At 38.7% G+C, this 25,095-nt stretch overlaps 1 protein-coding gene across 5 annotated transcripts in view; it reads right to left on the bottom strand.

The window, feature by feature from the left end:
• The window catches only part of rabgap1 (RAB GTPase activating protein 1), a 111,437-nt gene extending 89,233 nt beyond the window's left edge, over window positions 1–22,204 (bottom strand). The window contains exons 1-6 of one of the 5 annotated variants that reach the window (XM_066713090.1): window positions 22,075–22,194; window positions 11,792–11,992; window positions 7,211–7,240; window positions 6,175–6,418; window positions 4,115–4,322; window positions 1,703–1,877 (exon numbers count right to left, since the gene is read on the bottom strand). In XM_066713090.1, coding sequence (XP_066569187.1) covers window positions 1,703–1,877; window positions 4,115–4,322; window positions 6,175–6,418; window positions 7,211–7,240; window positions 11,792–11,941 — 807 coding nt within the window. In that variant the 5' untranslated portion in view covers window positions 11,942–11,992; window positions 22,075–22,194. Of the gene's footprint in view, window positions 1–1,702; window positions 1,878–4,114; window positions 4,323–6,174; window positions 6,419–7,210; window positions 7,241–11,791; window positions 11,993–16,026; window positions 16,045–22,074 lie in introns of those variants that run through there. The other 4 variants (XM_066713091.1, XM_066713093.1, XM_066713092.1 and 1 more) reach the window with 4 other exon arrangements.
• Window positions 22,205–25,095: the final 2,891 nt, after the last annotated feature.

The raw sequence follows: 25,095 nt of genomic DNA, 5'->3' as shown, positions 1-25,095 counted from the left end.
CAAGACGGCCTTGACCTCCTTCCGGCGCCTACTCAAGACACATCTTTTCAGACAGTAATTTAGTAATTTAGTCTCCTGTAAGATAGCACTTTACAATGTTTTATCATACTTACTTGCATTACTAGTACTCATATTGTTTATTTTGATCTGCCCTATGCTCCCTTCCCCTGCCCCTTGACTGTAACCTAACATCTTGTCTGCACTTATCAGCTTTTACAGTCCAGGATGTAAGACCTCATATATTGTGTAAATTGGAATTTGTAAAATGTATTATGCTTTGAATTGCACTGTATTATGTGAATTGGAATTTGTAATATGTTATGCCTTGTACTGCACTGTATTTTTCCACTTTGTATTGCGCTTATATTTTGTAAGTCGCTCTGGATAAGGGCGTCTGCTAAGAAATAAATAATAATAATAATAATAATAATAATAATAATAATAAAGCAAATGAAAAGTATATATTTCTAAATAATAAAAATGGATAACACGCAGCATTAAAAACCATGTACTACAACACTTTTGATTTACAATATATAAACCAACTTTTTAAAAGTATGATCTGCAAATCCCTTGAGCTGTTTTTCTATCAGCATTCGGTAAACAGCTGTACTTCATTTTGAAAACGATTTGAATATATTTATTCCAATGAATGAAGTCCTTGAAGAACCTCTTTTTCCAAAACTAGTACAACCAAGTCATACACAAGAGGATATCATATGGATATAAACAGTTTTTTATAATTGATTATATTGCCACTGGCTAAAAGCCTCAATGATAAGGTCTTCTGACTCAAAATATAATGCTTGTTTAGGAGGTAAAGAAAAACAGAACAGGGTCAAATTCTCACAAGCATACGCATTTTCAAGTACACGACTAAATAATACAAAAACTGATAGAAATTTGTACTTGACCCAAATAAGATAGACTGCTGGTGCTGTAGTATACATTTTAAGGTTCAAGGATTTACATAGGGCTTAGCTGGAAGGCAGTTTAAAGATCTCTGCATTATATAATGATTACCATATTGGACTATACTGTACGACTGGATGGTGCATAAGGACTGCATTTTCCTTTGAAATGTGCATCTTGAAACAGTAACATACGCTGGCATATGACTGCCAATAAATCAGCAGAACTGAATTCTCAAAAGATTCACATAAAAATGAATCGGGTACTGTTCCTCTGTTAGTGTGTATTCTTGCCTGCATTTGTAATTTTTTATGATTTAGGGGCACTTGAGACGTACAAGGATGGCACTGTATAGTGAATGAAAGCGTGTTGCTATCTAGAATGTGTATGACCAGCTGGGTAGGTTTAACAGCCTTCTACAATATACAATTGATGGCCTCTATATTTGCATCATCTAAACTGTTCCCTTTGGGTTGACAATTACACCGCACAACACAAACCCACAGAAAGAGCTGATCAGATATTGAAAACAAAGTTGTAGATTTGCTGAAATGTCCTGCAGGTCTGAAAAACGTTGCTCAACTTGCCCATCATTTACAGCTGCCACTAAAACCTATAATTCCCTTGTAGACATGATGAACCAAAGACAGGGTCCCTAGAAAGAGCATCTTCCATTCTTCTGCAAGGTGTTTGGATCTTGAATTTGGTCTTCAATTCAATTACATGATCAAGGACCTGATTTTTAGAAAGTCCTGCGATGAGGGGAAGAACGATTAGTGGAGCCGCTCACCGCTTCTTGGATTTCGCATCGGAAGACGTGGATCCTGAAGATCTCTGCATTGTAGTGGCTTTCAGTGAAGGCAAAGCAGTCGCTCTCCTGGGTCCCATCATGCCCTCTCACACAGAACAGGATCTTGTAAATTGGATAGTTTGCTATTTCAGTGTTTGTCTGTGGATCTAATAATCTGTGAAATAGAAACAAATATATAAATATATGTTAGCTTATGACACATGCTGGTAACTTAAATACAAAAAAAAGCCACAACTAACGCATATGGTGAAATTAAAAGTTGAACATTACATTTAGATCCATAATCCATAATCCTCTAACAACAGTGCATGGATAGGACTTTTCCATGCAGTCATTTATAATTGTAACCCTGCAGAAAGCTGCTTGAAACATGCAATGCAGTAAGAAGCATTTTATTAAAAGAAAACATACAGTGCCTTGATCATTTCTGTGATTGACAGGGGCTTTATAAAGCAGAAAAAGCTCCTGTATATCTTGTCCCTGTCAGTAACATTAGAGGAAAAAATGCATGCTGCAAAATTACAACCCGTACCTGAGTAATACTCAGACTGAAATCGATGTGAAACCTATGAGCAATGCCTTCTGTTATAACGTGGCGCAATCCCAAGCAGAAATTAAATTTCACGTTTTAAACTATATCCCTGTGACAGGCTACAGCAGAGTGATTTCCCTGCTGCTGTCAGGACTTGACACTGACTTTCTAACTGCTTAGCAAGGGTGCTGAGCGTCTCCCAGATGACAAAATACACCGTCAGGAATAAATTGCATGTCAGTTAAGCCTGTTCCTCTAAACAGGATATCTCGTGCAGTTCTTTTCCAACTGCTTCAAGTCAATTCACTTTGAAGTAAGGTCACACAGTTTTACCTTAGAGAAAGACATTTCCTCTTCTACATTTTAAAGCATTACAAGACTCCTGTAGCCTAAATGAATAAATTTAACTAAAAGCAAATCTGACAACTAACAATGTAAAGGTAGACTCCGAGACCCCAGGAATACTAGTGAAATTTGAATACTAAGTCTAGGAGTAAATCCCTTGAATTTAGAAAATCACAAAAAATAAAAATCACCTTTGTCAAACTGTTGTAGCTGTTGAATGTCTATGTCAGGGGATTAAATAGGAAGTGAATGTTAATACCAATCCATTACTAAGTTATATACCTTTAAGCATTCTAAGTAAAACTGTAACGTTTGGCTCCATTAAATGAAGAGCTCCCTTTTACATCGATCATGACCGTTTTATTTGACTTCCAAGTATGTGGTTTTCATTTACCTACTCAGTGACTTGCAAAGTCTGTCACTGTGAAGGGCCTGCAGTTAAATGTTGGGTGGGGTTTCAGCAGCCAAATGTCAAAGAGTGGGGAGACTACCGGAACTGAGAAGAGATTCAGTTTTTATTTCAACCAAAAAAAAAAGAGAAGGGGAGAGTTGGATCCTCTAAGATTTCTAAAAATACTTGTAAAATTAAGCATTCTACTCAAAAAGCTCCTGGGAAATCCTAATTAAAAGTAAGTGGGACAGGTGGTGAGGTGAAGCTATAAAAACACCAGCTAAGCGGATAGGGGGGTCGACAGTTGCAGCTTATACTGAAATTGACAGGGAATGACAGATCCTCTATTTTAACAGGACGGAAAAAAAACAAAAAACAAATACACTGCTTCAGATATTTGACTTGCACGCATTCTTTAATGTCCAGTTCCTGGGATTCAAAACGTCTGTTTAAGATTAAAAAACACCTCAATCTCCACAAGCTACTTTTTCCGAAACCTGTGCATCAAGAATAAACAATGCGTGTATAAACAGCCACAAGGCCACCGTCAGATACATTTCTGTACTAACCGTAATATACAGAAGGGTTGACACAAGGCAAACAATGGCTCGTTTTGTTTTTATTGTCGGATAATCAGTTATTCAGGGATGCATGTGGATGGAGTTCAGAGTCATTCATTTCACTATACAACAACACATTATAACCTGTCAGTTATCTTGTAATCCTCAGAGACTAATACAAAGGATAGCTCCTATACTTCCTGATGAGTCTGCTAAAAACACCTGTTCAATGAGACCCGCTGCATCTCTAAACAGATATTCACTCCCACTTTAAAAGGAACATTTGGACACCATACAACAATGCAACATATTTTCACTAAGACAAAACCATTTTCATCAGGGTTTCAATGTGTTGTAGCATATCCTTTAGGTGCACACCAATGTGAGAGATACATAATATAAATGTTTGATGTTGCCAATCATTATAGTTTAATTCCAGTATAAGCCATAAAGATTGACTGACAGACAGACAGAGAGACAGACACAAACACAGACAGTTAATGTGAATGCTTGAAGGCAGGCACGAAATCAACAGGATTTGAGGTGTGCCTGTGCGGTCTTACCTTACTGTTCCTTCGGAAACGTTAGGCACTGAGAGGGTCACGTCTAAAGGCACCTGACACTGGCCCCGCAGGATAGAGATCATGCGCAGAGCCTCCACCTCGCTGCGAGGGGCATTAACGGACGCACAGCCCAGATACGTCAGCTTACTGAACACAACGCTGTCCTCGTCCGGCACTGGAGTGCAGGGGTTTGACTCTGAAGAATCATCTACAGATACAAATGTTACATTTTTATTTTCAGAAACAGACAAATAAAAGATCCTTTTTCATCAGCTTTGCTCTCCACAAACAAATCCTTTTACAAACCCAGGACAGATGTAGAGAGAATACATGTGTCAGAGCATTTCAATCTTTCCACACAGGGAGTCCAGCGCAAGGCTTTTGGGACTACTGCACCACAGAGGTTCACAGGCTCTCGGACCAGCCGCAGTGATCACTGTTGCTCACCAACCCAAGGAAACTAGGGCTGATACTGAGTGACTGATAAAAGCAGTGTGAGTGAACGGTGGGCTAACAGGTGGAAAATCCTGGGTACAGATGTCTACAACATAGTCCAGAATTCTGCCTCCAACGTCCAGGCCATAAGGCCCGATTACAAAGGCACAGAGGCTTAGAATGACTTCGGCTTTGCATAAGACAAATGCAGCAAAGAAGAAAAATTAGACGTTTTCAGTAAGACTTTACGGCAGAATTTGAGATAGAGGTTGCATTCATTATTCATTATTCATATACCATATGATGTTTTTTCAGCATTAGATTCCCACACAGGAGGTTCTGAACTAAGCAGCCAGCTATGTAAGATGTCTTGCATGACAGAACAAATTGATTTTTTTTTCGTTCTTTTTCCTTTTCCAAAGAATGTATTGTTTGTGAGCTTTATGCAATAATACAGCACATTAATACTTGCACGTCTCACACTCACAAGTTCCACAGTGGGCCCGACTGAAAGGAAAACGGGCCAGAATTGCATTAAAAGCACTCAATTAAAGGCCTTTATCAAATTCAACCATATTATGGGTAAACAGATTGTGGGGATAGCTGGTAACTTGTCAGTAGGGCACTGTTTTCGAATATATTTCTGAATTCACAAGTGTGCTTGCATGCTCGTCAATGGTAGAAAAACACAAAAACACTTTCAGACTACCAGTATTGCAATTATTCTATTTGTTAGGTCAATAATACTCATGCAATGTAATCAGTTACAAAAAAAATTGCATTTCGAACCATATTTGAGCGCTGCCTACAGACTTCAGCTTTCACAGGAAACTGATGTCTCCCTTTACAAGAAGAGCAGTTTCAGCAAGCCTCTGAAAATGCAATACTGATTTCTTTGTGGCTCCTGAATATCAACCACCAAGCTCAGCTCAAAGACTCATTTACACAGGAGAGTAAATAGGAGTTGAGTGTTACACATTTGTTGTACTCTATAGAACATCTTTGTTCCCATTTCAAATTCTTTTGGTCTCATTTGCGAGTGAAATAAGCAGCTGGGAGATTACAGTACCATGTTTACTTGAGCGTGCATAGTGCTCATATTAAATTACATGACTTAAGGGTCTGCCATTTCAGAGGGTTTTCTGTTCAGAGTCTCCCTGCCCACATGGAGGCAGTAAAAGCAATGTGAAAAAAGAAAGACAAAAAGTAGAGGTGGCATCAGTCATGTATAAGGGTTAGGGCTATTTTTAGTTCCAGATATATGCATTATAAATCCATATAAAAGTAGTATTATTGAATCTAAAGCATTTTTTTTTTTTTGTTGATAGGTATGTAAATGTGACCAACTTTAGGGGGTGGGGGGAATTAATTGAGCAATACTTGAACAGGAAAATCTCACTGAGATAAGGTGTTTGAACAAAAGGATGAGAGACATGACAAGGTCTAGACAGTAACATAGAATGAAGAAGTGTAACACACATTTGTATACACTGTCCACAAAGGGGAGATTAAACCACTGTATGATTTCCCAAAGCACTGAAACTGACGGGACTCACACATAAACAAACTGGCTTCCACTTTGTGCCAGTCTGCTACTCCTATGTGGCACACTCATGGAGACTCACCATCCTGGGCAGACTTGACTGGTAGCACCATTTCTAATTTGGGCAGGACACTGGCAGGCCCGGGGTAGACCAGTGTATGGGCGGCGGAGGTGGGGTGCTCCTGCTCCAGGTAGTACGGGGAGGCCTCGCTCTCTGAGGGGGTACCCGCATGATCCCCGCCAGCGGGCTGCTCTGCCAATGAGGGGTCCATCAGAACATCCTCCAGCTCCTTCTGCAGCTGCTGCTCACTCCCGTTCCCCACGATCTGCAAGCACATAGAGCACAGCGTCACAGGGTCCCGTCACATGGTTCCTTCCAGGTCTTTTTCATTTAAAATCAATGTGCGCACACTGAAATAACTGCCAAAAGCAAATTCCAAACCCAAAGCATGACAGCAGCTTGAAAACAGGAACCCACCGACAACAAAAAAGGTCATGTTTGGAATATGTGGTTGGCGAGGGGGGCGACTTTTGAACTTACTTCTGCTTAAACCTAGATATCTGTAATATCTTATCTTAATATCTGTAAATTATATTAAAATTATTGATTTTGCTCATCCGCTTTTAATTATATTTATTGCGAACATAAAGCAGAATAATTTCCAAATAAACACCCTATCTTTACGCTGCCTTAAAGAAGGGCAACCATACTCTTTCCAGGTCAGGTGGAAACTCATTTATTAGGAAACATATTGAAACTCTGTGGGGGTGCACTACTGCCTGGAGTCAGCAAAACAAAACAAAAAAACAGAATCGAAAAAAAAAATAAGAACCAAAAATGGAGCATTGTGCATTGGCTCGACTCTTGTGTGCACACGAAACCTGGAGGAAATTAATTGTCAAACCCTGTCTCGGCTTATGGGTCTACGTTGCCAGAATTCAAATTTTTTCAGAAGCGATGTCGTGCAGAACTACATCTGAAAGCCTGCCATCTGATTACTTCATTATTGCATAGGTGTACTGCAGAGAAAGACACGCGTATTTCAACCAACACAAAGAGCAAACAGCACAGACAGGACTGTCATGACAACAGAGAAAAGATTAATAGATAAACTGACCTTAAAGCTGACACCTTCCTCAGTAATAACCTGTGTAACAAACAACACATTTAGTTGGCCTGCTACTTTCTTGTCCTTTCTAGAAGTGTCTCCTGAGAACAGACTTACCTGTTAAAACATATACAATAAGACAAAAATCTGCTTTCTAAAATCTCACTACATTTCTACTGATTTACATTAGCCACCATGTGTACTGTGGGTTGCTAAAAATAAACCATTTTGTACTTTTTAATTTTGTTTGATTTTAACACAGATTAAATGCATCTCAACTTGCTTGGCATTGTGGGACTATATTGCAGATGATAATTTATTTGTTTCTTCATAAACTTCTACTGAGAAAGATGCAGATTATGTTATATGTTATTGTAAGTCTGTGAATGATTGCTTAATACAATAATTTTCACAGGAAGAGAAAAGAGAGAAAGAGAAAATGTACCATAATTCCTGACCATTATCTCCTGAATCAATAATTATTTTGTAGACAGAGATAGAGATTGACAGATTTTTTAAAAACACTTTTAGGAAAATTCCCTGTTATAAAAACAACACCTTAGGAAAATCATGATATAAACAGCAAATTTGTAAAGAATTGGAAATGTGTATTCTATTAAGAGTAACTGCTTCTACAGATGTCATTTGAATATATTTTCGGGCTTTCTAGAACTAACTTGGGTTGCGTTTGGAGGAGCTTAAAAAGCTTAAATTAATGTATATCCTGGAACTGCATCCACCCAAAGGAGTAAAACAAGTGGAATTGGAATGGATGCTTTATTTCCCTTTTTAAACTCCCTTCACTAGCACTGAAGTTATTAGAACTGCCATATTTTAAGTAGTAACTACAATTTATATCAGAATTTTCTGTTATTGTTGTTTTTTAGATGACCAAATATCTTACATCTGATTTGAATTGCATGAAAACAACAACTAGGCCTACATATTAATGTTACTTTGTTGTCCTTTAAACTGAAAAAGAACAACTTTGGGGTTGTATACATAGTCATGGAAATGTCTTCTTCTAATGTGTGAATAGTAAATGTTATAAAACTATCCCACTGATCGTAAAGCTGTAATGATTAAGATACTTTCTTACTTCTGCACACAATACCTTCTGAAAGTAGCAGAATATCCAGCTTTAGAGATTAGGACAATCAGACACCAGACATTCTTTCGACTTGTTTGAAACGTAGATCAACAGGTTTTTAGCGCTCACTTACTAAGTAAGTAACCTTAAGTTTTGTATAAACATTCCACTGATGTCTGTTGGAGCTTTAACCCCATGTTAAAAACTCCTAGTGAAGTTACAAAAAAGCATATGATACCTGTATTAGCCTGGTTTATTAGAATTGCATGGAAACATGTTGAATGTCTTAAATCATTCTAAACTAATGTAATTATACACAAAGTTGTTCACCCATTATCATTTTTTTTGATAACTAACAAGGTTTTTACATTTGAAGTTCTCTCCTTTGCATACTTTAACTACACACTAAAGGAATAAGAGGAATCACAAGACAGCTGTACATCAAGCTATGCAAGGGGAAAAAGGGGGAGGAAATGAGAGAAAAAACAGTAAAAGGCAGACTTCTTCTTGTGAAGTAGATCAACAGCAAACAGGCGTAGGGCTAGGCGTGCAAGTTAGCACCCACCTCCCAATCACCATCAGCAAACTTGGCGATTGCATTAGTGAAGTCATCCAAGAAACAGAGATGACTACTGTGCAGATGTTATTGATTATAGCAGGATTCCTGGTTCATGCATTGTGTCCGACTCAGGGCGCTGCCCTGGTCAAGTTATTAAACATCCCTTACACAAACCCAAGGTGCTCAATGGAAGGGTCTCGGCAGCAGGGGTGTGATACATCACTCACCTCGGCGGCCTTTGCGATTTGCTCTGGATTAAAAGTGTTGCCTAAATGAGTAACTGTAGTCATAAACTAAACTAGTGCTCACCGCGGGTAGGTCAAAGTGCCTGATCATAAAGAATACTTAATGAGAGCAATTCATCGCAGCTGCAACAACTGAGGGAACATCCATCGTCAGCAACCTTGAAAAGAGGAATCTGGGATTCTCCTTTTCAAATTAACCAGGCTCAGCAATTCACTTACAATATCTGTGCCATGGTAAAAACCCTACACAAATTATTGTTCATTAAATAGTGAATTAAATAGTGAAAAGGGGGAAAACAGAATAATATTAAAATGAATGAGTGTGGTTTGTGTCAGACTGATCATTTTAATTTCTGACTAGAACTAAAAAAGTTATTAGTTAAGCTTGTTCATACTCTCGGTGGCGAGTTATTAATTGGCATTTTAATGTCAGTCTCAGTGACATGCCTCACAACTCCATAAAAGCCAGTAAGAATACAGTGTACAATGGTGCCACCTGCTGGAGAGAGAAAAAATGCATCGCTTTTCAAAAACAAGGATGGGACCAATGATTCCTTCCATTGAAAGTTTGGAATAAGCTCTTATTGTTTAAAGTTAAAAAAAAAAAAAAAAAAAAAAGTTTTCCACTGACTTATAATCCGACACATCCCCATCCTGGACCATTTTGTTAATAATTATCAGATGAACCAACATAACTTATTTTTTTATTTTTTAAGTATGTCTTGTTGAAAGCTACATTTATTTATGTCATCTGTATGGACACAGCCAAAGAGCTAAGTGCATCAGATTAAGCTGAGAAGTATAGAGGAGGTTTCACACGCTTAAAACATTGAACACACAACCGACAGACTGAGCAGGTCTGTTCAGAGCTATAGTATGTTGTGTGGTCAGATATGGCCCTGTCAGGTTCAAAACCGACATTCAGCCAACGCTCTGGCTGTGTTCCTCAGCACCGGACTGGTATCATGCCCCTCTCCTCGTGTCCTGTGAGGGATCTGGGGTCACGACATCACCAAACTACTGTCCAAAGCTACATGATCCAGGTGGGAATTAAGATCTCTAGAGGAAACCTGCCTACAAAGTAGCTCTCATCCCTCCCAAGCATTTATTCAACATTACAATGAATAAGAAAGAAAGGAAGAAAAAAAAATACCAGTGACGGGTAAGACACGTACAGAACAAGCTTAGAAGAGAAATTACATCATCATCATCAAAACAGCATCACAAACCGAGATCCCAGGTCACCCAGCTGTATCCTTTTAGAGATGTGGTTTCGGTTATGAATCATACGGAGGGGAGATTACTGTTGGAGTCCCCTGTCGAAGGGAAACTTAGAAATGCCCCAGTCACTGGATAAAACAACCACTGACTGATTAATAAGCGAAAAAAAACTAAAACCCACATCTACTGAAATGAATACAGCGATAGATGAGGACAAATAAGACAAGGATAAGTGAGGACAGGGAGTTACTGATCAGGCAGTGGGGACATAGGAGAGAAGCAGACAGACAGACTGACACAAGGTACCGTGAAAAAGCAGGACTGCCTTTCTAATTGTGTCCCTTCAAAACAAGATACAGATACAAATCAGTGCGGGGGGGTGTGAGTCAACATGCCTACTTTCGTAGCGCTACAGCACGGCAGTCTAGGAGTAGGAGATTAGAACTTGAAGGTGGGAGAGATATGGGAATAAAACAGGGTTGAGATAAGAGAGAAGTGCAAACTTAGAGTGAGGTAAAGTTAATCCTGATTTAGGTTTTTGGGAGCAAGCTAGTAACACAGGTTCATAGACAAGAGAGTAGATATTTTGTGTTATAGTTTGGAATTGTTTAGTAAATTCCAATCTGAAGTTCCGTCTTATGTGAACCACGCTCATTTTATCATGAATGAAGTGGGGAAGAGATCCTGTCTGTAATTCTCTCCAGACACCTACTGTATAATAGGCATGTACCTGAAGCAGATGTAATCTGTGTAAGTGGGTGTAATTATACAATGTTACAGATACATGTGGTTAGAATTTAGAGCTCTGTACTGGGGTTTAATTTGTGATTCCCTGAGTACAAGTCAATCGGCAAAAACATGTTTTTTAACGGCATGGTACACAGATCTGTAAATGGAGCGAGTTATAATCCTACTGAGAGAGTTGAAAATAAGTCAAAATGATCTTAACACCAAGGAAGTATAATTCAAATATATAATTCATCTCTTTTATATTTTAATGAATGGGTAATTTTACTCCCCAAAAAATCACTTTCAAGCTTGTAAGATACAGCTGAGAAGTAATCAATGATATTGGACTGTATACCATGCAGAAGACTACTTTAATAAAATTGAGATAAATTAGGTGGGATTATTAGTATACCCAAAAGTACTGATATCATTTGTAGTCATAAACGTTTAATTGCACAGGTTTTAAGAAATACTCTAATATTCATTTTTTAAAATATTTTACAAAGATGGAAGATATATGGGTGTGTGTGAGCGTGTGTGGGGGGGGAGGGGGGATATGTATATAAATAAGAGATCTTACAACACCCCAAAGTACAATGTACACATGTATAACTGTGTACTTCATCTGTCTTGATAGGCAGAGTTTATGAAAGTTCATTGAGTTCATCCATGGCAAAACAGAAGCAGGTTGACATGAAGAGGGAACTCAGACCCGAGGGTCTACTCTACGCCCGGAGTGTTCTTACCTTCAGTCCTGTTTTTTCATCATCACTACCATTATTTGTAGATGGCGTTTCGTCCCCTTGCCGGGAAACCAAGACAAAATCCTCACTGTTTAGGGTGGAAACCGAGTCTGAAGAAACGCTAATTTTCCCAACTGAGGCCTTGTCATCCATGGCTGCTAAACCAACCGCAGCTCATGAATGAGGTTAAAATATTAAAAGCACCTAGAAAAAGAAATCATAAAAACATTGATATAATTTTTTTTCTATAGGAAAACTGATCGTTATGTTAAGGTTAGAATACTGGATTTCCACCCAGGCTTTATCTTTGTGTTTTTATATATAGATATATTTTTAAAGATGCAGTGTCCATGTCCTACGCTTCTCTCTCATTTTTGAGCATCTATACAATTCAGAAGCAGTCGTGTCTTTCAGGTGGTGCAGTGCTTGAGCTGTAATGCCTAACTGAGAAGAGATAATGCATGGTTTCCAAACTGAAATCAAGATTGAGATATATGCCAGACACGGGCTGAATCTGTGCCTTGCTACTTCGCAAAGGGAACACATTTTGTATTACTGTGTACTCTCGGGGGGGGGGGGGGGGGGGGGCAAAAGTAGAAATATGAGACATCTGACTCCAGCTCCACTCTAGGCTGTATATCAGCAGCAGATTTTATTAAACTGATTATATGAAACAAACATTAACCCCATTGTGGACTGCAAATGTTATAACCAAACATCCCATACTGTGCTTTCTTTGGTATCTGTGTGTGTGTGTGGGGGGGGGGGGGGGTTGGAATGACCAACAGATCTTCAGTTAGACATGAGCTGTGAAAATGAATAAGGCAGTACTGCCATTGTGAGCAGGCTCCAGAAGTGTTTGTTAAATGCTGAGCTTTATAAGAAATGGTGTCACTGTCGAAAAAATGTGTATTCTGCATTCACTATATTATTCGGTGCTGCTATGTGGCACACGAGTCTCCTGAGAGGTGGTCTCATGCTCTATGACAATGATGTCACTTACGCTGCACAGATGCCCATCAAACCCTGAAGCACCGTGGATGTCAACTGCTGCCATCGTTGACTTGGAAGAACTGGACTTCAAGGTCAACAACTAAACCAGGAATACAGGAGGCCATAAATAAAAACTAAGGACAGTCCGTTTTTTAGGATTAAAGATACTTTCCCACAAACAGTGGCGGGGGTTTGGAGGGTGTGGAAGTCCAGCTGATGAAATTATGGAATGGATTATCTGCTAGCAAGAAAGCAAGATGGATGGGTTTAATGGCCTACTCTTGCTTGCAACATTTCATAGATTCTTACATTTTCTGTGCAAAACTGAAGGCATTTCTAGGAGCTCAACATTTGGAGACTGACTTGACATCTTAAAGAAATGCATCCAGCCTTAACCTTGAACACTGATGGTCAATATTAAGAAGCAAACATTACTAGCATGGCATGAAAGTCTCTTTTGGATAACTTAAGCACATAATGAGCTACCCTTTATGTGAAAGTATGCATCAATCTAGATAAAAATCATGTCCGTATTTATACTGGCATACAGAATGAAACATGCTTCCTGACCCAGAGCATAGTCTTACCACGAGGTCTGACTGGGGTTATACAATGCCCCTAATTGTTTTAGGACAGTAATCTGGTAGAGGCCAGTCTAAAAGTGGACTGAACTTTTATCTAGTCAATTAAACATACATATATGTATACACACAAACATATATATATATATATATATATATATATATATATATACAAACATACATATGAAATGTGTGCGGGACACTGCAGCTTTAACATTATGTTGCACATTGCAAACATTTTCTAATCTTTTCTTTGGGGGGGAGTGTTGGCAGTTATGAAAATGTAATTTCTTAAATGTGGGTCTGTTACTTACAACAGATTGGATTTACACTGGTCGCTTAGCAAAAATAATTCTGCAATAATATTGAGAAATGCAATTGCCATGTCAAAGCAAAAGAAATCCACTGAAGAAGCTCAAATCTAGATGACAATTTCAAAATGAAAGCTATTAATGCATGGGTACATGAGCTGTCTGGGTGGAAGGTACTGTTCTAAAATTCCCTTATTCATTTCAAGAATTGCATCCAATATCCTAACCTTAATACAAAACACATGATGTCCATATTTAGATTTAAATGACCAACACACATAAAAAGTACAGTAATGTCCATCCCTCTGCACAGTTGAACAATTCAGTTCAGGACATCTGCCCTGACATCAGGCAATAACACTTTCCAAATACAATTTCAGTAATGTTAACAAACACATACAGTTAAAAAATGAAAAGTGGGCATGTTATCCTACACAGCAGTACAGTAACAGAACAATGTGTTGCAATATCCAGCACATCTACAGTTAGAGAACCTGATAGGAAAATCCTTGAGGTAAAAAATAATGTGATTTTTTTGTTTCTTGTAGGTGTTCTAAACATGTTGAAACATAGCAGCGGGCAGGCCCTAGCCCAGGTATTTAATAAAAAAAATGTTTTGAAAAATGTTATTATGCCAATTCAAAATGATAACAAAATGCATGTTCTCCACACATTAACTCTTTCACGTTACGGCAGGGGAAACATCGTGCACATTTCACTCGGGTGAATTCAATCAATTCAATTTCCAGATCTTGTGATTATGCAGCATGCCACCTGCATTTCTCAAAGATGGGCACAGCATGATTTTATGGAGGCTGGATTTCAGAAGCCAAGCCATTTCCAGCAGAAATCCTACGATACAGTATGTGAATTATACAAGGCTTGCAGAGCATTGAGGTTACACATTACAAATGATGGTCAGAAACGTATAGGCTAGTTCTTCACTGTTATTGTTGTGGGTTACGTATCATGCAGAGTGTATTTCTTGGTACAGGAAACACAATCATGTACCCCTGTCTCTCCCTTTATATGTTTTAAGCAGCAGAATTGCATAAGGGTGTGGTTTCCATCTGAATTCTTTCAAAATATCCTGTTTTGTTTCAGAGCTACTGTCAAAAGGATTTGAACAAACCAAATAAGTTCACTACGTTTGGTGTTGATATTTCATTATCACACAAAGCCATTACAACGAAAGGAAATGACGATATGGGATGACAGTAAAGGCTTTAAACAGGCTTTCATACCTAAACTATTAGAGGACTAGACTGTTTGCTGATAGTATTCACTAGCTGAAATGATAGCAAACAAATAAAACACAAACATGAGTGATTCTGCCTGAGCCTGTCAAGAAACTACCTATAAAGCCTGAAAGATAGTGGTTTTCCAGGAAGTGACTTGTCCCTCTCCATCCCAGGGTGTCATATGGATTTCAAACAAAACATTTACTGTTGATAAGTTAAGACTTTGCAGGGAACATGATGGGAAATTCATTGAGAAGCTGGTAGTTTCAGAATGCAAAAGTGATCACTAATGAATGTATGTCAGGTAAAGGCCATCCTGGAGTTCATTTACTTTGAAATGTCCAATAAATAAATAAATTGGCAGGAAGCAAAAGTTGCTTGCTGTTAGGTTTCACATTGAATTATCCTTTAATATAGTACATTTATGATTATGGCTGCATCGGTCTTCCACATCTTGAGAGTTTAGGCCAATTTCTACTTTAAATGAAGTACAGTAACAACCGACTCTTTGGTAACTGTGAATTACATTTAGGAGCAGTGTCTTTGAACCCCGAAACTTTTTTGGTTTTTTTGGAATGCACCTTATTGATGTGATGAAGTTCTATTAATGGCTCCACACACTCTTTGAAACTCTTTGCTCTTTTTGAGCAAAAAAACTAAAAACTAAAAAAACTTTGTTCCGTGGTTCCAGGAGAAGTGTTACAAGTACTCGTATTGGCCACTTTCATCAGCTGTGTGCTAGTTCAGAGCAGACCCATTTCTATTTTTAGAAACCCAACCCCTTCCCAGCTCTGTAAGGAGATCAAGTAAAGGGCTCTCAGGCACTGCCATGCAGATGCAACTGATGCCTCTGAAGGGTATTAAGCACAAAGCCTTAATTATTACACAGCTTCACCAAACTGAGAAATCAAAGCCAGCTTTCTCTCTGCGTCTATCCCTCCCTCTCTCTTCCTCTAAAAAAAAAGGAAACAAATGCTGACTTCAGACAGCAGTGTTGGAATGACAAGTATCAAATTTCATTCATAGCATGTAGGGAAAAAGAACAATAGCCCAAACAAAATGTATACATCCCATATCTTTCTTTCACAAGTTCAATCGCCAATCACAATTACCTGCCAAGTCTTCATCAGACTCTTCCCCAGCAGACTTCATACGTACAGACTCAGGATCAGTGCTCTAGCTAAACTCCTAATGAAGCTGAGAATGTGCCCGTGCCTGGCCAAATAAAAACCTGAATGGCAAGTACTACAAATCTGGGTTCATTTTAAAGTGTGCAGATAAGAAAAACAAAGGCAGCACCTGCTCTATTGTAATACAGCAGTAATCCAAAACCAGCAGTAATGTCATCATTATAGCAGCATGGTTCTTCAACTGTCAGATAGTTTTCATAAGAATATTTAGGCCTAAAACTAAATTACTTTGGTTTAAGGAACTGGACTACATCATCATATTTACTCTTAAAAGGTCACAAAAACCTGTCAAAATGTCAACAAAACTACTATTTTAGAAATTCATTTTCAGTTTTAGATTGCATGTTTTATCATGTTTTACTTTTGGATCAGATACATATAGCCTAACTATGCAGAGCAACTTCAAAGTTGCCCTACTGGGCAAACTACTGTAATCTGCAGAATGTGTGAATGTTGGGGTAGAAAAGGTGGAACATCCAAATATGAAGCCTAGCTCGTGACATGATTTGAATGTGAAACTGAAAAAGAAATACATGAATGTGGAGCTGGAGGTAGACAGGTTCTCCTGGCCAGGTGAGCAAGTGGTTAACCTGACGAGTTTCAAGACTCTCTTTGACAAAACACGCTGACAAGTGCATTGCATGGCTTCCTTCTCTTGTGCTGCTGCAGGCCTGCCTGCTGATCTGTATCTGTATGACCTTGATTTGCATTTCTAGAGCACACAGCCTAAAGAATTATATAGCTTGATTTGTGAAAGTATTCATATCATTTGATTCCGAAGAAAAACACCAAAAACCTGTGGTTCTAAGAAACTGTGTACCTAACGGATGGGCATATAAAGATTATTTTACACCAGAGAGGAGACTAAAAATATAGCTATATTACTCAAAATTATGCTCCCATAAACATAATTGTAACTGTAAGACCACTCTTACCTTCGTCTGCATGCCTAAAGTAAGCTTAGCTTGGTCAAATTTAAATTCAATGAATGCAGGGATTACAATGAATAATAACATCTGAATCATATTCTGAACCATGATTGTGCATTGCAGTGCCAAAGGTATAGACTTGGAAATGCACCATTGTCCTACATCAAGATGTCATCTACATCATCTTAAGCACGAGCCACAGTCTGAATCCAAACCCTAATTTCAAATTACAGATACTTTTTCTAACTTTCAAGCCACCAAGTAAATGCAGCTGTAGTAACTTATCTTCAGTTTATAGATAGGGACCAAACATCTTATTAAAAGTATGGTTTTCATTACAAATAACAAGCTACACTCCCATTTGGTTTCCTATTGATATTATGTAAACCATCTGCTGCCGGCATGTCCTGCAATGTGAAGCGGTGTGTTCTGTACTTATTCAGTAGTGTTTTTTTCAAATATAAAATAAATGATTGACATTAGCTACGTAAAAGAAATATATATATATATCAAAAATAATCAAACTAGATTTTAAAACATTAGCCTAAAGACTTGGATTTATTCTGAGCACATATTATAAATAAACAACCACATGCATCAGTGGCACACCAGAGAAAAACAGATACATTGCCAGAAATAAAACCAAAACCTGAAGAGACACTGTTTCATGGCTTCCTACACAGGCATTTCCTGTTCTAGGCTGTTAGTGGGTCAGCCGCCTGAAACGGTGCCCTGTAGTATAGGGACAGCCTTGTCGGGTCTCCCCTCTTTTTGCCATGGGAGACAACGGCTCACTTCAGCTCCACAGAGGAACACAATGGAGAGCAGCTCCCATACAGGCATGCTAATTACCCTCTGCACACCCTGAGGCGTAACAGTGCCACAAGGCAGGAGCCCAAACGTTAGACTCACAGGTCTGTATGCAGTCTCTCAGCCTTAACCTGTGCAGCTGGCTGAAGAGCACGCAGTCACATCCGTTCAACAGTGTAAACTCTCAGAAAACAAAAAAAGTCACTATCAGCAAAGCAACCAACTGTCGGAAACTCTTCAAGGTGGATTTGATTTTGGTTATCTGTTGCCATTTCCAATATTACACTTCTTCGTCTTCTAAAATGAACGTCCCTTGCTTTAAAGTGTTTCGATATGATATACTTTTTTTTTCTGCATCTTTATCTTAAGATATTTTTCTGTGTATGTCACTGTAAAAAGTAAATTTAATGTTAAGGATGGTGTAAGATATAAAACAAATAATACACCTGTCCGTTAAAGGTAAATTATCCTTCTGGCTGGATGCACTGGTTAAGTATGACATTTTAATATTATCACAAAAAGTGAACAAATGATTGGCTAAGCAGTGTGAACATTTCTTATACTTCGCTAAAGGATAGGTATTGCTTTTGCAAATTATAGAAGGTTAACAACTGGATAAGTCAAATACATCAAGAAATCTTCTGTTTAGATTTTTAGATAAATACTTGCACATAATTATGGTTTAAATCTACTTTTACTCATACTGTAGCAGTGTACATGTTGTAGTACCTACGGAGAAACTTCAACCATCTCAAAAAGTTCACCAGTCATCTTTACATACCAGCAGACCCTAAACTATACTAAATTTCAAGCACTTCAAAAGGTGTCTCAGAGGCATCCTAACTACAAGGGAAGGATGTATCAAAGACTGAAGTGCACTGTACTTCACAACTGAAGCAAAGTTCAAAGCAGTTCAAAGTAGAAAATATATTCCACCTAAGCAGGACCACTGAGACTGATGCCCAGTTCATTAAGGGAGCAGCAAAGCTTCCTGTGGGAAAATGCAAAGTACCTCCTGGTTAGGTAGGTTTGCCAAGTCTTTTCAGTACAACAATGCACAATCCTCTCGCAACCCCTTTTCCAAAAACAGGATTGTCCAGTCTCACAAAACCACTGCAAATAGTCGTACAACCACAAGCATTAGAGAACAATGCAGTGCAAACAATGCAAACCTTTTCTACATTTCAAACAGACCAAATGTGCTAGAAAATGGAAACTGTTTCATTGAAAGCATGACGAGATCAAAATAAGTCACTGTGCCATAATGGCTGCTAGAATGCTGTGAGTAACACTTCATCTCCATGTGAAAGACATAATAAAATCAGGCAGGAGGCAGGAGGTTGCTGCAATATGCTCTGTACATCGATACCAGTACTGTATTGTGGCTCTGCCAAAGTGATATGTGGAAACCCCAGTAATATACTTCATGACATCTTAATACATCTGTTCCAAGAACAACTAATTCACAGTGCTGCAGACTGACAGTTACAGTTACTGTTCAACAGTTACATAAGAGTATGATCTGCAACATAAAACAAATTAATAAGTTAAAAATTATAATCAAATATAGCACATTCAATGGGGAAAAAGCTTTTCAGCCTGGTGCCACAGTGCAGTTTCTGAGAGATAACACAGACTTATTCAGTCTGATAAATGGAATCTATGTGTATCCTGGTTTGATTTTGTCATCTTGGGATTGTGCAAAAGAGTAATATACAAAATCATAAGTATTTCATATTAAGGGTGATTAGAGTTTTGTATTTATTGTCTTTCTCTCTTGGAGTTAGTGTTCCTCCTAGCGTACCTGATGTACATTGTGGCAGAGAACACAAACAATGGGTCTTCTGTCACAGCATGGCAAGCATTTGCATTTCATAGCAGTCTCCTTTCATTGCAGTTTTGATTCCCTAATGTCTTTCTACCATTTTGCACAATTCAATCTTTCCCAGATACAAGTGCTTCTTGAATATGGGCATAAAAACGGTGCTCAGTATTTTCTGTGCTACATGGATATGCACACAGAAAGTGACAGTTTTAGCCAAACTGTAAACATCTGAGTTTCCACAGTCTGCTCTGATCTCCTCTGCACTAGAAGCACAGCCTAAAAAAAGAGTGCATTCTATAATCTGCGTCAATTAAGACGAGCTGTAGTTAATCGCCCAGTGATGTGATGACCTTACTGAAAAGTTGAATAAAATGTTAAATCCCTCAGGTTTAAAGCTATCTTCCTGATGTTCTACAGCTTTGGTGCAAGAACATCAGTCTCATTACCACAGCTGAAATGTATCGTTTTTCATTTTCTGAGCAGTACAGTGATTTTTAGGAGAAACTACCATTTGGGCTGGATCAGAACCAACAGCATTTGCTTGAGGTAATCAGGGGCCTAGGCCAACTTACTCATAAGCAATTACCATAATAAAGCATTGAATTATCTTTCATATTTACACAAGGCTTCACATACATATGGTCTAGATAACTGAATGTCAATAACTGAAACAAGCAACAGACTTGATTATTGGAATACTAGATGAATACTGAATAACTATAATAAAATACAAAGTACTTTTGTATGCTTTAATTGTTATGTATATTTACTATTTATATTGAATTGCACTAATGTTAATTAAGCATGATGTCAGCACACTTGTATAAGCACAGTGGCTACATTAACTTTGTGTAAGCGGACAGGGGTATTAATTACACACTATTTTGGGAGAAACTACAATGGACAAAACTATGATGTTCACAAACTACATAGAGCTGCTTGTGTGAAGCCTATATGTGTATCAAATGCATACAATAATTTGACATTTTGACCATGTAAGAAGTGTAGCGTTTGTGAAAAACATAATTGAGCTTAAAGTTAAAAGGTTGGGTCTGTTGATTGTAACTGAATGTGTTTATTTTTCAGCAGTGGTATCAAATAATTTTGAAAAATAGCATTAGTCACAATAGTCACTGCAGTGACCCACGTTCACCATTTGTAACCACAATTGCTGCAGTTAATTAATTCTGCATCTTTTGCAAAGTCCTGTACTTCCAAAGAACAGCACGACTCCTGTCTAGATCAACTGGTCTGCGAAATAGTGAGCCTTACGTCATTATCAACCAATGGAATAAATCTGTTTTGAAATCTAAACATAAACCTTTTAAAACGATAGATAGATAGATAGATAGATAGATAGATAGATAGATAGATAGATAGATATACTGCAGTATCCAGTTTTTTGTAGTAGTGATATTACTCAAAAGCACGAATCGCTTTATCGATTGTATTTGTCAGGTAACAACATATTACGAGAACATGGTTTGTGTTTTGCATCTTTAGAGTCCGACAGGCTGTTGCAGGGTGTTGTGGGAATTGTAGTTTTCTTCCTGCTACGGCTTGGTGAAAATAAGCTCAGCACTGAGACCGAGCAACAAAACGACATTACAAATGTGTCACTCATCAAGTGCAAGACAAATACATATCAATAACTCAATCATTTGTGTTCTGCTTTTTCTCATTAATGTGTTGAGTTCGGCGAGATCAAATAGGATATTTCGTGGTATCCTTACATAGATACAGTCAATGCCACTATTCATTTGTCGATTTTTTACGTATTTTGTTTTACTCGTATATTAATACCCAGCTATGCGAGATATTTACAGCTGCACCCCTTTTGCATGCATTTTCCCATAAATGTACGAAATTACACACAATACAATCAAATTGTGTGGACTAGCTAGCACATATCCATATGCCAAATGTAGTGTATTGTCTTTACTAAATGCAAAGTCAATTAATTACACCGACCCTGGCATTATTTTAAAACAGCTCTATAAAATAACGTTAAATGACCCAATATGCTAGATTATTTACAGTAGATAACAGTCCTGGAAAGGGTCAAAAATAATTAAAAAAGGAAAATGCAACCGTGTGCATGCACAGCACACGTAGAAAGATACCCAAACGCATCTCTTAACTAGTTAAAATTAAACTATTGTCTGCAGCGAGCTACAAGACACCAAATGGGCTATTGCCTTCCGTCACCAAAGAAAAATAACTTATTATACCACTGCTGGAATTGACCAAAAATGAAGGGCCTGCGGAAAGGGAAAAAGGCAGGCCTCTTTAACATGTTTAGATCCAGGTCTATGGCTAATCGTCCCGTGACCAGTCTGCAGCGCATCTGTAGGACAATGTGCAATTTGTGTTTATTGGGGGGAAAGACACGTTTAAAGGTCCTACCTGTTCCCTGGTTGTTGTGTTTTGCTTTATTCCAGAAATGTTGAAACACTCACACTCACACACACTACAGCCCGACTGCTGTAAACACAAGCCAAACCCCAACCCACGGCACACCGCGCCTGCGCACTCCGTCTCGGCGAGCGAGTGTGGCCTCCGTTGTCAAGATTGGACTGTTCGGAAAAACGCAGGTCGCGTCCGTGCAGCGCAGAGTCCCGCAGATATGCGCAGATTTGCAGAATCCCGCCGATGCCATTGGTGGAGCCGCATTTCCGCGCAGAACTGCGGACATCTGCGCCGCACTGACGGGACCACGGTCCTGAATAGTACCGAGCTGTCAGCGTCATGTGGGTTTGCAAGACCGAGCTACGAAATCATCTACATTGTTGTTGTTTTTGTCTGATTGTTTTTTGGCGGTGATGTGCAATGACATGGACATATATTTAGTTCCTGTTTAACCATCTGATCTGTCAAACACTTGATCAGGCATCAGACTGCACTCACATTGACATCCAGTGCTGGGCTACAACAGGTAATGATGGAAACCCACCCACTCATTTCTTTGTCAGTGGGCAAACATACAAAATAAGCAGGGGATCAAATACTTTTTTCCCTCACTGTATGTCACTTTATAAACAGTAGACATTGACATTACATCTCCACACGTTTATCTCCTGGGTTGCTCGCAGAAATATCTAATTCCTGGAGGCTATGATACTCCTAGAGGTTTGGTAACCCTGTTCAAATAGAGCACAGGGAAATGAGTTTACAGCTCTGACCAGTCATGTACAATTCAGATTGTTCTCATTGCACAACAGTCTTACATTAAATGACTTCTTCCTTGTACAAATTGCAGCACCATGCCAACAGCTGTCTCCGGTTCCTTAAAAAACGTCCTATTGTTTTGACACCAGTAGACTTACAAACCCTCTCAGAGCAGGCATTATCTGCGCTGAGCCCAGACTGGAACAGCTTCCTGCAATATGAATGCCCTGGCTTTGTAGTCTGCAGCACCTTCGAGACCTCTTTTTCCTTCCTGAATGGACCCAAGTGTGAGATTTTCCATCCACCAGTACATAACCAGAAACGCAAAGCCTTTCACCGTGTCAGACCTTATTTTTCTTTAATTTCAGAGATTACATGGCCTTTTAACTTAGCCATACATATTTTGTAACATACTTGAGATATTTATAAACCAATGAGCTTAATGTTTTCAAAGTAGAAAAAAACTGTAAACAAACTGTTCAATATAAGTAACTGAGCTGATAGGTGTCTGGAAAAGTGCCACTCTTAAAAAAAACACTCCACACTAACTGCAGTGAGGTTGTTAGTGGAGTTCCACAGGGATCAGTATTAGGGCCTGTGCTTTTTCTAATCTATATTAATGATCTGGACTCTGGGATAGTTAGCAAACTTGTCAAATTTGCAGATGATACTAAAATAGGTGGCTCGGCAGGTACAATCTCGGCAGCACAGGTTATTCAAAGGGACTTAGATAATATTCAGTTGTGGGCCGACACCTGGCAGATGAAATTCAATGTGGACAAGTGCAAGGTATTACATGCAGCTAACAAAAATATCCACTATAATTACACTATGGGAGGAATAGAACTAGATGAAGTAACACATGAGAAAGACCTAGGAGTCTACGTGGACTCCTCACTGTCTCCATCCAAACAATGTGGGGAAGCAATAAAATAGGCAAACAGAGTGTTAGGGTATATTGTCAAAAGTGTAGAACTGAGAACAAGGGCAGTAATGTTCAGACTGTACAATGCACTAGTTAGAGCTCATCTGGATACTGTGGACAGTTCTGGGCTCCACACACACAGTGTCTCGTCCCTGCTGCTTTGAATTAACAGTGCAATCCAGATGGCTTAGAGCTATCTATGCCCAGGAATCTGTGTGGATTTGGTTGAAGCTGTCCACCATGCTCCGGTTTCTGCAGGAAGATGGACTCTGAATTAAATCATTCAAGCTGACTCAATTAACAAGCTGACACAATTAACCTCAGAATCACTGAGATTCCAGGGAAAACCCTAGTTAAAAGTCAGACAAGTTCCAATCCGTCAAAACCCGACTTTCTGGTTGAGCTGATCCATAATAAGCAATTGAGAAACAACATCCTCTGTAATGCAAGTGGGGAAGCAATAAAAAAGGGGGTATCTTGTCAAAAGTGTAGAACTGAGAACAAGGGCAGTAATGTTCAGACTGTACAATGCACTAGTTAGAGCTCATCTGGATACTGTGGACAGTTCTGGGCTCCACACTTCAAGAAAGATATCGCTGCTCTAGAGGCAGTTCAGAGGAGAGCAACCAGACTTATTCCAGGTCTGAAGGGAGTGTCCTACTGAGAGACTGAGGAACTGAACCTTTTCACCCTGGAACAGAGGAGACTACGTCGGGACTTGATCCAAGTCTTCAAAATCATGAAAGGCATCGACCACATCAAACCAGAGGAGCTTTTCCAGATCAGCAGGGACACACGCACCCGGGGACACAAATGGAAATTGGGCTTCAAGGCATTCAAGACATTTGGGAACATTTAAAAATAGACTGGATAGTATCCTTGGATAACTTAGTTATTATTGGACACCAAACGAGCACGATGGGGTGAATGGCCTCCTCTCGTTTGTAAACTTTCTTATGTTCTTATGCCTAATCCTGTACCTGGTGATCTCAATTACATGTTTTTAATTACCCACACAGATTTAGTTTGGATCACTTCAATCAATTATTATTATTATTATTATTATTATTATTATTATTATTATTATTATTATACGTTTATGCAAAAACAAGTTTTACAGCCATTGATTTAAAGGGAAGGGTACTGGATACAATTCACCGGTAAACAATAACATTTTAAGAAGGACATATACTTTGAAATTCCCATCACCAAGAGATATCTTTTATTTTTTTTAATCTGAAAGAGTTGGACAATGTAACCAACATGGACATACTTTTAATTCCAAACCGCTGAACAACTGACTTTTCTTTCTTCAAGATATCCCTTATCGGAGA

The sequence above is a fragment of the Amia ocellicauda genome, chromosome 9 (genome assembly GCF_036373705.1).
Source record: "Amia ocellicauda isolate fAmiCal2 chromosome 9, fAmiCal2.hap1, whole genome shotgun sequence".
NCBI classification, from domain to species: domain Eukaryota; kingdom Metazoa; phylum Chordata; class Actinopteri; order Amiiformes; family Amiidae; genus Amia; species Amia ocellicauda.
This window is presented reverse-complemented; position numbering and strand designations above follow the sequence as displayed.